This window comes from Thalassophryne amazonica, chromosome 12 (assembly GCF_902500255.1).
Source record: "Thalassophryne amazonica chromosome 12, fThaAma1.1, whole genome shotgun sequence".
In the NCBI taxonomy this organism is placed as follows: domain Eukaryota; kingdom Metazoa; phylum Chordata; class Actinopteri; order Batrachoidiformes; family Batrachoididae; genus Thalassophryne; species Thalassophryne amazonica.
This window is the reverse complement of record NC_047114.1, coordinates 96,786,988-96,802,826: the sequence shown is the minus strand read 5'-3', so window position 1 is coordinate 96,802,826 and position 15,839 is coordinate 96,786,988. Positions and strand designations below refer to the sequence as shown.

General features: G+C 42.1%; 1 protein-coding gene across 1 annotated transcript in view; it reads right to left on the bottom strand.

Annotated features, from left to right (window-relative positions):
- The window catches only part of LOC117521318 (partitioning defective 3 homolog), a 497,351-nt gene that overhangs the window by 127,006 nt on the left and 354,506 nt on the right, over positions 1 to 15,839 (bottom strand). Inside the window, exon 21 of the mRNA XM_034182632.1 lies at positions 15,185 to 15,419. Coding sequence (XP_034038523.1) covers positions 15,185 to 15,419 — 235 coding nt within the window. The remainder of the gene's footprint in view (positions 1 to 15,184; positions 15,420 to 15,839) is intronic.

Here is a 15,839-nt window from a genome sequence, read left to right as displayed (position 1 = left end):
TCATTCAGTTACTATTGAATTAACCAAATCCGTACATAGGCAGTACGGATTACGGCACTCACCACATACTACGGAGGCCGACAGACTTGCATACACAATGCAGCTTCTCATTTGAACTTGGACTTTATTTCCAAACGTGAGCAACACACACTCCACAGCTTCAGTCTGACAACTAGCTGTAACTTTTCGAGGCAAGTAAACACTCGTACAACTGACCGCTGCAGGCTGGACATGCTCATGCATCGCCGACGCCGAAAAAAAACACCTGCCGCTCCGGTCCCGCTCATAAAAAAGAAAAGCATTCCCACACACACACACACACACACTGCTTTATTGTCAACTCTCTTTATCGTTACACTCCTAGAGACATGCGTTGAACGTACTCCCTCCCTCCTCTTGCTACTGCCTCCGTACGTTTTCACAAAAACGTAGTGGCCGTGGCATCCGCAGAAAACGTACGGTGAAAAAAAAAAAACGCACGGTGGGTTGTGACCGGGGCTTTACATTTGACTGCTGTGTGCCTGCATTGTTGCCATCCAGTATGGCAGTGCGGCGGTGACCTGTGGTGCCAGCAGATGCTCCCAGACCCAACCTAATCGTTACGGTTAACCTAACCATTAAATTCAGTTAGTATTCCTTTTGACAAGGCCCATCGGTAATCAAACGCACCACGTAGATGTAACTACAGCGGCAGGCCTCAAACCTGAAGAAACACAAGAAAAAAAAAGTCACGATGGACAAAAAAAAAAACAAAAAAAAAAAAAACGGGATGACGCACCTTCAGTCGACACCTTTTATATAAACACAGCTGGACCTGTTCCTCAGAAAACACTCTGCGACCTCTGAACAAAGTTCCTTTTGTTTCAACTGAACAGAGAAGATTCCTCCAGAAGGTTCAGTCTTTTCTCCTGAATGATCAACAACAAACATCTCCTCCTGGTGTTTAATCTAGACATTATAGTAACAATGTCACCTTTGGCTCAATGGACAGCGGCATTCGGCGATACTGGTATCTCTGCAAGAGAACAAAGGTTCAAGTTACTGGAGTCCTTGTGCTTCCCTTCTTACTAGATTGATGTAAGACCTGGATGCTAAGCAGTGAATGACTGGATGTCTTTGGCACTAGGTTTCTTTGAAGGATCCTTGTGGACTGCTGGAACGAGTAGTTACATAGTGAGACTAAGATGAGTATCACGAGCTGACCACATCATGGACATGTGATATGTCTCTGGCCTGATCCGGCACATCGGTGCCTCAGTGTTGAGGTGGCCAATGAGGACACCAAGGTTTCCCCTAGTTATGATGGATGGATGGTTATTTGTAGAGGTGGGGATGGACTAGTTTGTCTCTCTGGGTAGTTGCCATCCAGAATTCAAGGTTTGTCTGTAGCGTGATGGATGTGCAGCACCAACGGATCCTCTCAGACCCGACTTGAACTGGTGCCGTCCTCAGTTGCTCACATTGTAAGCCATGGCGCTGGAGTCCTCTCTTAACTGTGGGTGAATGACGTATCACACCGAGATTCTTAACGGTACCATCTAGTTATCAATACTCAATATTGTTGAGTGGAATCCTCTGGGGTACAAAATTAGTACAGACGGTAGAGGAGGAACAAAATACTCAGGTCCATTACCTGATTAATTTGACTGCCACCGTCTGAGATGGTCAAAGTGGCGGCTCAGTGTAACCGCAAAGCACAGTAACGATCCATCACGCCGACAGTTTCTCTCCTCGCATCACTAACTTTCATTAACAGACCTCCATTAAAAAAAGACGTTCCCTGTCACACGTACGTATACACACACACACACACATACACACACACACACGATTATGACGCATGGAAAACTGAAGAGAGGAACAAGTCTTAATGTCACCAGGGGCACGGAATAATCCTGCAGCATATTCCAGACACAGTTAGTCCAACGTCTTCATGATGGGCGGGATGTTGTCAATAAATGGCCTCTGATTGGTTGACGTGGTTAAAGACAACCTTAAAATGTCAAAGATGCTTTCCAGCACAAAAAGTGCCAGTGTTTGGTGGCCGTCTGTGCCTTTAATTTTTTTTAGTATATTGGATACGCGGCACCACTAAAATGTCAGTGAAGCGTGACAGGCGGAACATCACTAAGAGCCGGATTTAATACACCACCAACAATGAATGCCACTAAAACACAGCGTGATGCAAAATGTCACACGCACTTTTTACAATCCAGGATATTGGGCATGTATTGACAATTTAATAAATGTTACCTTTATTCAACAAACACTTGTTGGGGGGAAATGACTGATTCATTTTACAACCTGTGGTTTGAAAAGAGAATGTATTTTTGGGGAAAAACTCAAATCTCAAAAACTCAAAATCACACCATGGGGCGAGAAAATGACAACTCTGTTGATTGGAAACTGGCGGTCATGCGCTATTCCTGCTTGGTGGTGGGTGGAAGATAGGTTGGACATGTTTGGAGCCTGCTGCCTACACAGTCTCAGTCTGCCTTCATCAGTGGGCCATGACAGCAGCTCTTCTGCAACCATTTGGAATGACAGCCAGGGGTAGACACTCAGATTAGGACGTACCGGCCCCACAGGCCACCAAACCCCTAAATATAGCAGCCAATGTACATTTTGGTGGCCCAAATGTAAACATGTTCAAAAACGACTCTTTAACCCACCCTCAGATTAAGTCCAATCCAAAACCCGAGGCCCACTGGTGCCTCTGCTTGTCCCAGGATTCTGCCAGCATGAAGCAGATGAGAGTCTATATTCCCCTGGATGGGACTCCAGTCCAAAGGAGGTTACATCTCCACCCCAAGGCCACATCCCATTTACAGCTGGGTTTACTGCAATAATGCCAATGAAAGGGCTTGTCCAAGGACATAGACAGGTAGTGTGACCAAATTTTTAAAGGCAACATAGTGACCAAAGGAAGCCACCCACAGAGGACATTTGGTGGCCACAGAGGAACTTTTGTAGCCACTGATTAATGTCCAACCTTGACGGCATGGCATCAAGCTTTTTGTTTTTGGGTCAATGAGCTTTACAAATGCATCTGTAGTTGCCCTTTGCACAGCATAATGATTAGGAGTGCTAATGTGGCTACATCAAAGAGCTGTAATAAAATGTACCGTCAGGAGAACGGAGCATCACAGTGAGGCAATGCAACAGCAGACAGCGAGGAGAGACAAAACAGACATCACGGTGCGTCTTCTGTGACACATTATTGTGAAGCTCGCAGCAGTGTGAGCCTTTTCCGAGTTCAGACTTGTTCACTTGTTCATGACGAGAGCACACGCACGCACGCACGCACGCACACACGCACACACACACAGAACCCCCCCCTGCAAAATTAGCAATGCTCTCGAATTTCTGGGCAGCGACCGTCTTTGCCAGTGCCAAGCTGACAGACTGGGTGCTGCTTTGGAGTCCAAATGATGAGAGAGAGAGAGAGATGTGGTGTTGGCAGGCGGCTGCGCTGGCAGAGGTTGATGGTAATGAGGCTTTGATTGGGACTGAGTGTGAGGCCTTCGAGACATGAGAGGGTCAGGCGGTGGCAGCTCTGTTGATGACACATACGGACTCCTCTGCCTTTTACAAAACTCGCACTCCTGATAGATCCGCCCCTTCCACACACACACACATACAGACACACACACACTCTCACAACTCAAAGCCGTGACAAAGCCTCACTGGGGATCGAACGCGCTCACATCACACTGGCAAGCGTGGCAGGACGCTGCTTTCATACGCTTTCAAGAAAAATAACCTCATCAATCCGTCCAAACTGGGCCTACGAACACATTTGGAATTCTTTTTCATCACAGCATGTTGCAGATTTAACCAAAAGGAAAACCCAGTGTGTTGTTGCACGACGTGGGAATTATTGAACTGGCCTGAATATAAGAAGACCTGCTTATAAGTTGCCCCCCGCCCCGCATCAAATATACATTACTGGAAAAAATATTTCCTGAAGACAAAAGGGCAGGCGTGGTGGACAAGCAGGTAAGTGCACTTGTTTCCCATGCAGAAGGTTCTCAGTTCAAGTCCACACCTACCCATTCTCCATGAAATGTGGACTTGTGTCAGGAAAGGTCATCCGGTGTAAAACTTGTTCCAAACCATCATACAGATCCACCGAGGTGAAGTAAGTAAGTAAGTAAGCTTATTTATAAAGCGCATTTCACAGACCAGGGTCACAAAGCGCTGCACATGGCATACAAAAATAATCTAAAAATAACATACAAAAACAATAAAATACAATATTAGGCTAAAAAGCTAACTTAAAGAAATGCGTCTTTAGTTGCCTTCTGTGAAGGCGAACAGACATAACCTTGGCTTGTCCTGTCTTGGCCCGTCACTCAGGTTTTCACTGGCAGAGCTTCCTGCACCACTGCTGGGTGTTTGGACCCTAACAAGCTGTTGTTAGTAATGTGGAGCTGCTGTAGAGTCTTGAGGATGGTAAAGAGAGAAGGTGAAAGCACAAAGCACACAATGTGGTGTGATTCAACTGCTCTTGTAGTTAGGAAAAAAGGTCTCTCCTGATGCAGTTTTAGCAGCAAAAACACTGAAGCCCCATTGTTGAAGTAAAACTACAGATGGGGGGGGGGGGGGGGTGTCATGTCAGCCGTAGCAGTCAGGGGGGGTTTGTCATTCTGAGACAGGAACAGAGCCACACAGGCTCCTGAAAGAAGTGTAAATAACTGCAGTTTTTCCTGTTATTTGTGAATGCTTAATGCTGGTTCTTGTTGAAGTTGTGTCACTACGTGATAATGGTGTAGAAATGCAGAGAAGCACCATGAGTGTACATGAGTGTAAATTATACTACACATGATGATGTTTGCCTGTTATTAACAGCTTTGGGAGGTTTTAAAGAGAAAGTAGGACAGAGACGTAGACGTTTAAGTCACACTTATAAAGCAATCACATACTTTTCATAACAAAAACAAAAACAAACAAACACAAAAAACAGTCTTATATCAGAGAGAACGCAGACAGGGCCGACTTCCTATATGCTGCATTGTAATTGGCTGAGCATAGGCCGCCATTTTGAATGTGTGCAACTGGATGTTGCTACAGATGCACAATGGCAGTCTTTGTGTCACTCTAGAGTTGTATTAGAGACAAAGGTTTCTGTTTATGTGCATTTTTCATGACCATGGATCATAACTATCATACCAGCAACATCAGAAAAACATCAAGATCTGAAGGAACTGAGTGGTGGGCTATCAATTGAACCAAGTACACTAAAACAAACAAGGAAGTGGCATTCTACTCCTTTACAAAGGGTATCGTTAAGAAATGATTCAATCCACCGACATCAATAACGTTTCTGCTTAACGATTCCTTTATTGGTCCTTCAGAGTGGCAGTTGTTTTTGGGGGTGTTGGTCAGGAAAATGATAATTTCTCTCCATTGTTCTGCAGTTATGCTTTGCTTTGAACCATGAACCCAATCGAAGCAATGATTCGCAGATAGAAGCAGTGCTTCAATCTAATGCTTCGTTGATTCATTGTTTATTTCACTTTCCTCGCTAAAATCCTAAAGAGCATATGTCTGTGAGTAATATTTACCTTTTTATGTTAAACCGACCTGTTATGGTCTTCTGAAACAGGTGATAGATGTATTTTATAACTTAAAAACGAGACCGATGCTAACACGTTAGCATGTCTATGGCATTTTCAATGTTAAAGTTAGCATTAAGCTGTTGCAGCTGTCAGCACGTTTGTGTGCATTTGTTTTCTGTATATTAATGGCTCAGTTTGTTGTCGTAAAAGAGTCAAATGTATTACAAATTGTAATATTTTTAAATTTATTTTGTTTATATATTAATAATAATAATAGCAACAACAACAATCATAGTAACAACAACTAATAATGCTACAATATCATTTAGAGAAAGAGACAAAAAGAACCTCATTAAAACACAATAGAAAATATAAATCTAAATATAAAATATAAAACTAAAAATATACAAGATCAGGCTGCCTAGGTTCTAATATACTTACAGCGCCTTATTTTCCACTCTATACACTCCACAATCATAACAGCTGTTTAAATAAACGTTTGTAATAGTAGTCCCTTGTGTTCTAAAGTCAAATAGTGCATTACATTAGCTTGCAGTACACTCAAAAGAAGTTTTCTTTACAAAACATCACTCCACTGCAGCAGCCGAGCTGCCCCACTTACACACAATCAAAATGACATCCAGATGACATCGACCCTCTCTATATTCTCTCTGCTTATATTCAGGCCAATATCTTATTCATTAGGGTTTTTTATGTAACTTTGTCGAACAATTGTTTAGTTCATGCTGCCTCAGGTTTGGACAGCTCTACCTGCACACTAACGTTTGTTTTTTTTTTTTTTTTTTGCATAGCAATAAGACAAAAACTTTGAATAAATGCCAGACCATTCAGTGGCACTATGGTACTAAAACATTACACAACTCCAGAAGAAACTCTGGAACGTCTTAGAAATAGTACAATGATAACGCAATAGTCAGCCATCCATCCATCCATTTTCTTTCGCTTTATCCGGCGTCGGGTCGCGTGGGCAGCAGCTCAAGCAAAGCCGCCCAGAGCTCCCGATCCACACACACCTCCCCCAGCTCCTCCGGGGGAACCCCAAGGCGTTCCCAAGCCAGCCGAGAGATGTAGTCCCTCCAGCGTGTCCTGGGTCTTGCCCGGGGCCTCCTCCCAATGGGACGTGCCCGGAACACCTCTCCAGCAAGGCGTCCAGGGGGCATCCGGAAAAGATGCCCGAGCCACCTCAACTGACTCCTTTGACGTGGAGGAGCAGCAGCTCGACTCCGAGCTCCTCCCGAGTGACCAAGCTCCTCACCCTATCTCTAAAGGAGCGCCCAGCCACCCTGTGGAGGAAACTCATCTCGGCCGCTTGTACTTGCGAGCTCGTTTTTTCGGTCATGAGGCAAATCTCATGACCATAGGTGAGGATCGGAACGTAGATCGATCGGTAAATTGAGAGCTTTGCCTCAAGTGGAGGAGTTTAAGTATCTTGATAATGCAATACTTCCTTGTCAATGAAATCCGTATGCAAAATCAGTTTCAGTGACACAAAAATAGAGCATAAACCTTAAAATGATAAAATCACAGAACCTGAATAACTCGTTACAGTTACGTCATATCACTCATAATTGTGGATGACTGACTGACTCATTCATATACTTTCATTAGGTAACTGGATTCCGAACTCAAATATCTATGTTTTATTTTCCTTGCAAAGGGGTCTTGGAATTAATAGTGGTTTTTCCTGTGATGTCTTTTCCTTTTATGTTTATGTTTGTCTTTTTTTAAACATATGTTATTGAAATTTTAACATATTAAAAACGAAACAACACACCACAAATCAAAACTGAACTATAAACACTGAGCAATCACAGGCTACAGAGACAAACATACTCAATTGGAAGACCCAGAGGCTCTCCACTTCAGTGAGCCAGTGTCCCTCTGCAAAGAATCGCCTAGATCACAGTGCAAGTATTCCAACAGAGGGCGCCATAAATCCAAATAAGCATTTGTCAGTTTACTTTTTGCGTTCCGTCAGTCTTGTCGATGACTCCTGACACCCACCGAACTCCAAAATAACTCTGACCCCTTTGCACAGAAACACGCAAAATTTTCTTATTGTCTTCGCTAAGACGCTGATAAAGTTTATGTCTTTGTAAACTGTACCAGTGAGTATGTTTAGATGGAAAACAAGTCTATCTTGTTTATCTTGTCTATCTGATTTAATAATAGATTAAATCAGACTCAAACATAAATTTTAAACTAAAATGGGAAAGGAGTGGTGATAACCAGCCTGAGTCTGTAGGTTGCAGTGTTTTCATTTGTGGAGTTCATTGTCAATTACATTGATGATCTACATACGCAGTATTTCTATTGTTTTTCCAACAATCTACAAGTGTTAAGTAGTGGTGGGCACAGATAACCAAAAAATTAACTTCAATAACAGATAATCAGATAACTGAAAAGTTAACTTTGATAAAGATAAACCAATAAACCACCCAAAAATGTATCGGAAGTTACAGATAACCAATAAATTCCAGTATTGTCTCTGGTACATTTGCAACTACTAAGAATATGAATTTGAGTTTTAACACCACGATCGCTTTTGGAAGCATCAAAAGCAACAACAAACCCAAACAATGAGTCAGTACTTCTATGTTTGAACATCTTGCCCCCTGCTGGAAGTTCTTGTTTACTACAAGGCTTCCAGCACAGAAGCACCCTGAGAACAGCCACAAAGCTCAACTCTCTACCCAATCACAACGCTCCGGTCAGGCGGAGGTCTTGGAAAATAAAGTCATGCTGACATGGTTTGGTGTGAATACTGATAGAATAACTCCGTTAATGTCAATTCTGTCATTTATACAAAGTTAAAATATAACATATATCTTTTAATGTTGAATAATGCACTAATTCTGAGGTTTTGTAACAAAACAGACAGATCGCAAAGGATTCTGGGTAAAAGTGCCTCTGGTAAACACTGATTGGTTCAGTCATTCATTATGTAAACCAACACATTAATGTGATGTGTGTCGTGTGTTGGTGTTTACAGATAAATGTGCTTTTGTAAAATATTCCATTTTCTTATTTGTAAAAACAGGCATTTTTACGGAGCCCTGGAAGTGTCATCGCAAAATGTTTTGCATGTGGAGAGAATGTGCGCACATTTTCTGATGTGCGCACATTTTATTATATTGTAAAACGTGCACTCAATATTGTCTTGACACATAAATGTTGGCTTTACACTGTGTGAGTTTTGGCCCTTTTTCAGATGATTTTTCATTTGTGTGAGAATTTTTTTGGACCGAGTTTCAGGTTAATCGTGCGTCCTGCATCGTGTAGTGTACATGGAGTAACAAGCTGCGTTCAACATCTCACGACCACCTCCTGATCGCCGATCGTATGGTCAGATGAAAATCAAACCTGTTTGATATTATTATTAATGTGTGTGACAACATAAATCGGGCGCTCTGAACTTTTACACCGTGCGCTTCTGTGGTACAGTTTGAACTGAAACCGAGTACAGTGATTAAAATAGAGTGTCTGCTCAGCTTCAGGATGAATACTGCCATGAACACTACTGGCCAGTAGATGGCAGTAGAGGCCTTGAAAACTTGCCAAAACAAAATTCCAGATAATCCGTGTCTGCTACATTTAAGATGCGTGGAATTTAACAAACGTAAATACAATAACAATGTCTATAAACCCAGAGAATATATTCACGAGAGTTTTAGGCACTAGAGTTTAATGTTGCTGTCTGAAATGCATTTGCCCTGTCGTGAACGTACTGAGATTACCCTATCCTACCCATAATGCACTGCTGAGCACAGCATGTGCTCACTAAAACCTTAAAAATTAGCACATTACTTTAAAACTAAAACATATACCTGATATTTTCACTTTATAAAACTTCAGATGTGACAGTAATTTTAAATAACTTGTCCAAAATTAGTTTGGTTAAAATTTGAACCATTAGTTAAAAATGTATGCCTCTGGATGACTTGGGTGATATTGCCTGTGTATCAGTATGGTGTTAAAGGAAATAATTTTTTTTGTGACCAGTTCTCCTTTGCCTGCAGAGAATAGAGCAGTTTCTCCTGGAAGCAGCTCTCTTCTGTTTGCAGAGGGTGGAACTATACATCTGTTATGAAACTTTTAACAGGTAGGTGTTCAATGATTTTAAATTTTAAAAATGTTTGCCACTGTTCAGCTTTGTTTACTACGTTATCGGTCTAAAAGTTATCGGACAAAAATTTATTGGAAGATAATTTGTCCAATAATGGTTTTTAAAGTTATCTAAAAAGATAATCCGATAATGAAAACATTATCCTCGATAATTATCTGTTATCGGATTATCGAAACTGTGCCTATCACTGGTGTTAAGTATACTCTGAAGGCAGAAAAAAAAGACATATCTTGTATTAAGGTAAAATTTATTAATTATTAAGGTAAAAAGTTTTTTTGTGGACTCTGGTTAAGTTGAACATGTGCTCCAGAGTCAGCGCACAGATGGGTTGAATATATGTCACATCATTACTTTGGAGCACACAGCTGTCTGGCAGTAAACACGGGGCAGCGATCACACAGGCGGTCAGACAGAGTTTAAATGGAGCAGATCTGATGCGGCCAGTGCTGAGCCAATCAGAATACCCGACCGCTGATGTTTAGACAGCCGTGATCATCAGGGAGGAGACGAGAAAAACGCCATCACACATCACTGCAATGAAAGAATGTGCAGAAAGACATCTGCACAATCATCATTACTCCTAAAGTGTTTATTTGCAGCAACTAATGTGCAAAACATTCAGAGGGTCGTTTTGCTAAATACAGTTGGGCCCGGAAGTATTTGGAGAGCAACCATTTTTTGTCATTATTGCCTCCTTAAACCACCAGAGTGGAATTTGGGGGGGTGGGGGGTAATCAAGCTATGCTCCTAGATTTGAGTTTTGTTTTTAAAGCTGTATGGCCTCTGGGCTTTTTAAAGATTTAAATCTGAAATTTTTTTTTTCTTTGGCACCACTATAATTTATTTCTAAGAATTTAAATAAGGGATTCATAATTTGACTTTGCAAATATGATCAAATTTCACCCTGTCTGGAAACTATTTAGAATTTCAAGTGGTCAGACATGATGACCTACATTTGGTAGCTTATACAGATCATGTAAGGGAGGGGTGGGCAACTTGTTCCAGAAAGGGCCAAGAGGGTGCAGGTTTTCTTTGCAGCCACTGACTCCACCAGGTGATTTCACTGATTAACTGATTCCACCTGCTCAAAGTGATATTAATCAGTGAAATCACCTAGTGGAGTCAGTGGCTGCAAAGAAAACCTGCGCCCTCTTGGACCTTTCTGAAACAAGTTGCCCAGCCCTGATGTAGGGGCTTCCCCGGTCTGCACAAGGAATTCTGGGAATGACACGCCGACAGCCAATTGGACAAAAGAAAGGCAGCATGATGTCAGCTGGCTGTTGACTCAGTGACAGTGTCCGGTTTTTCCCTTCCTTTATAATCCATCATTACGCACACCCTGGGAATACGCATCAAGCAAGTGGGTCAGGTTGAAGGTAATCTCAAAACCTCACAGGGCAAGAAGAAAAAGAAAACACTCACTGTGGAATTCCCCCCAGTTACATATGTTCTCTTCATTAAAATGAGCTGTAATTTTGGAACATTCTACAAAAATAAACCGACATTATAATGAAATTTATGCCAGTTTGCCAGACAAATTTATGCCAGTTTGCCAGACTTTTGCCAGTTTTGTGAAATTTGAAAGGTCAGACAGCTTTAATTCAAGGGTTTTTACCAAAAATATCTCACAGAACCATTTCAGATTCAAGACCAATTTCAAACCTAGTCTTGCCATTTTTAACAGACCATAAGTATTTGGACAAACTAAACCTGCAAATCCTTATGTTTTAAAGCTGATGTTATTTAACGGAGTCGTATTTAACATTTTCAGTGAGTTCATGAAGTTGACTGAACATGTCTCACAGAACAACCACAAGTCCAGATCAGGACTTCGACTGTGTCTGAGAAATTTAAAAAAATTTTCTATGGATGCACAGCCTGAAACTACAAGGCACAAAAAGTGATGTTGCACAAATAAAACTGTTTTCTGATTTTTACAGAAGAACTTGATAAAAATGTAGACTAATTAGATGCTTTAGATCTTACAAAATATCGAAATAACACTAAAAAACAATTATCTGGCGCGTGATCGTCTTTGGCTCATTTTCAACCTCATTTTCAACCAAGTTAATGATGGTGGTGTACCAAAGGAACCAAGGACACAGATACCAGGAAAACGTTGACGCACTCTCATTTAGCATGTACGAACGCAAGCAGAAACAATAAAAACTAGGACTGCAAGCAGTCATACATGGGCCCTCGTTCCGCGCGACCGCCTACCCAGGCCAGTGGGTGCCATTGTGACCACATGTGGGCATGTGCATGCAGGGGTAACCACTCATCACACAGTTAAAATTTTAAACAAATCACACAATGCATCAAGGAGTTATGACATGTTGATTGTTCATCCACTAGGGGGCGCTCAGTGTACAAACAGAGGGGCTGGGTGTGTTCAGGGGCCAACCGTCATCATACATGTGAAGTTTCAAGTCAATCAGGCAAAGCATGAAGGAGTTATCATGATTTGATGTTCCATGGGAAAGGGTCAAAATGGCGGCACCATAGTGGCCACACCCTTCAACATAGAGAAAAGCTTTCGATAACTTTTGGTCAGTATCATCTTTGGATGCTGTCAAAGAAATTTGAAGTGCATTGGACAAAATCCGTAGGAGGAGTTCGTTCAAATACAACATGTGGAAATCAAGCCAAAATGAGAAGGAAATTCAAAATGACCGACTTCCTGTTTGGAGTAGACTCATGGTGCAAGAGAATTTTTTGTACATCTATGCAAGTCACACGTGTACCAATTTTCATCTCCCTACTCCAAAAAAACTCCTATGTGGAGGGGTTTTTGAAAGTTTCAAGGGGGCGCTATTGAGGCATTTTGCCCCGCCCATGGGCGACGCCCCTATGAATTGTAAGAGGTTGTCGTGCTCGATCTGTGTGTCAATTTTCATGACGATGTGACAAAATTAAAGCCGTCAAAAGGAAGAACGTAATTTCATGGCGAATGGGCAATACTCGGCACGCCGCCACATGGACGAATTTACTCGTAACTTCACGGCGTTCATCGCCTACATTCACCAATTTGTTGTGCATGTTTTAGAAGTGGAATGAAGTTGATTGAATTAAGTATGTGACATCAGGACCTCTTAAAGTAAAAATAGGACATTTCCCACCACCACCGGGGGGAGCTATGGCGCAGGTGGGAACTTAAGATATGCAGACGTTCAGGGCGGAGCCCTCATCATGTCCAGCACGTTTGAAGGATCTACGATGAAGTATGTGGGCGTGACAGCCGTTCGAAGTGAAATGGCGTGCTCCGAAAAGCTCGCCAAAGTTTGACGACCCCTAGCAGCCACGCCTTTTGACTTAATTAGAATCTTTTGATAACTTTTGATCACCATTGTGTTGTGATGATTTTGACCAAATTTGAAGACGATCGGATAAAATCCCTAGGACGAGTTCGTTCAAATGTAAGTAGTGGAAATGGCCAAAAATGGCAAAAATCTGCTCAAATCGAAACTTAAAATCAAAATGGCCGACTTCCTGTGGATATCTCACCATGACAGTAAGAGACTTTTTCGTGCGTCCTGGCATGGTAAATATGTGTACCGAATTTCGTGAGGCTACGACGAAAAAAGCCCAAAGCGGAGGGGTTTTTGAAAATTTCTAGGGGGCGCTATTTCGCGATTTTTCTGCGACCATGTGCAACGCCCCCAAAATATCGAATTTCGGATCCGGCCGGACGACTTTGGAAAGTTTGGTGAGTTTTTGAGCATGGGAAGAGGCCGAAATTTCGATTTCAAGAGTGAGAATAATAATAATAATAATAATGAATAATAATAATAATAATAATAAACAGCGCAATTACAATAGGGTCCTCGTAGGACGCTGCCTACTCGGGCCCTAATAATAAATAGCGCAATTACAATAGGGTCCTCGTAAGACGTTGCCTACTCGGGCCCTAATAAAATAAGGGCATAATCTCTTTTGATGTTTCTATTCCAGTTCAGCTGCTTTCATTCCAATGATGGCACCTTTTTTATGAGTGATTCCAATCTTAGAACTTTTTTTTTTTTTTTTTGCAGATTACGGTGAAGAGTGTGTGTGTGTGTGTGGTTCCGTCTAATTACTCCAGTCTGTCTCTGTGTGTGAGGTGGAGCTGACTGCACCAGTTTCCGGTATGTGGTCGTGTCCATTGCACTGATTACTGGTGTGCGCCCCTCTGCACTGTGCACGCGTCCCTCTGCGCCATGCGCGTCTCCTCTGTTGGTCTAACTGAGGGCTGCTGTCATCTGAAGTGATCCCACCTGTTTAACACAGTCCTGACCGAGGTCCCCGCGGGGCCCTAAAGCTGAAAGTCAGCACAGTAAAGCTCATCGTGCTCACTTCCAGATCAATGTCTCCGCTGTTTCTGTGCTCGGCAACAAAAATTGTGTGCTCCTGTGATCCCTCACGTTAACGGCAGACAAAGGGCGCTGTGCCGAAACGGTCTGCTAGAGGTTTTTATATTTATCATGAGGAGTGCAGAAGTACTTTCAGCTCATAACAAAACATTTTCAGAACGAGAAGATAAAGTGACATACTGATATTCTGCATCAACAGCAGCAATTTTGCAAAATGTCTATGTTGTTGGTGTTGATGGCGTCGTAGAAACTGTGCAAACAGTAAATCTCAAAGAAAGAGTCAATCCCACTGCAAAACAAATCCCTAATCAGACTGATTTTGGGAGCCGCCATTCTGCTTCGTGGATATAATTTCAAACAGGATTCTGTTTACCATAATCCAAAAATTAACCACTGTGCTAGTCATGTGCTCACACCATTTTGTTTAATTTCTGGGGTTTTATCTCTCTCGTTTGTGTACTTGCACATCCAGGTTTGAACTGAGCAGCATCTTTGTAGCCACTGATGGAATGTGGCCTGTAGCTGCCAGATGGTTTATGCTCCACCCTGCTCTCTAGCGATCCATTTTACTGTATTTTTGATTCACGTTACAGACCTGGATTCCTGTCTTGGTCCTTGGACTCAGTGGTATGAGAATATGTGTTTATTGAACTCTTCTTTGCTGTTCTTTGGATACCTCTGCTGCCGAACCCTGAAAAAGACTGCCATCGTTAGGAACTTTGATTACTGAACTCTGTACCCATTTTGTGCCTAACACAAGCCTGTTTTTGACCATTCTGCCTGCCTGCCGAGTTGCTAATGTTAGCTGCATAAATGATACTTTGAACAACAAAACCCATTTAAACCATCCTTTGTTGTGGTTCTTTGCACTGGGGTCACATGCTTAAATTTATTGCACAACATATTCTTGACTCTGCAATAAAAGTTATTATTATTATAAATTATTGCCTGTGCAATAATTTATGTTTTCCACCTTCGAACTCTTGGTGGCACCACACTTTCTTCTTCTTTGCTTGCACTGCTAAACATCATAATTAGCTAAAACAGAAGTTGCACTCATATCAGATTTCAAACTGTAGCGAACTGGACGGCTGCATGTAATCGCTGATATTTCGCTGACCTCTTACCTGAACATGTCACCGAGGCCTTTCAGCACCCCTTTCTTGGGTTTGGCCTTCTCCTTCCCTCCCTCCTGTTTTTTCTTCTCCTTGCCTCCCTTCTCTTTGTCTTTCTTCTTCTCCTCTTTGGTGCGATTGGTGCCGTTGACCAGAGGTTTTTCTGGGCCGGTCAGCGGGGTTTGGTCGGCCACTGTGGACACAGAGTCTCGCCCCGATCGGGAACTCTCCTCTGTGTCCTCTTCCACTGGACAAAGACGGAGTCAAAGTGAGGCGTGGAAAGAAAAGCAGACAAGCCAAAGAAAAGGAGAGGAACACACAAAAGAATGAACAATTTAGTGATAAATATGAACATGAAATGCGAGAAATGAGCCAAAACCCAACTTCAAAGACCTCGGGTCGCCAATGAGCTCAATGATTAGATGAAAGAGATCAATATCATGTATTTGATGGCACGACAGTGTGTCACTTTGACAGAATCTGGATGTTTTTCAAATTTTTTTATTCACTCTGTCAACAAAATTAGGAGAAGGATTTCATGGCAGAAAATTACAAAGCTAAGGGCAACTTCAGTTTGTGGAGTTGTGTGTAAACGCTTATGATCGTATCGCTTTATTTAGCATCACTAAAAACTACTAAAACCATTTAAATACGGGAAAATAACAGT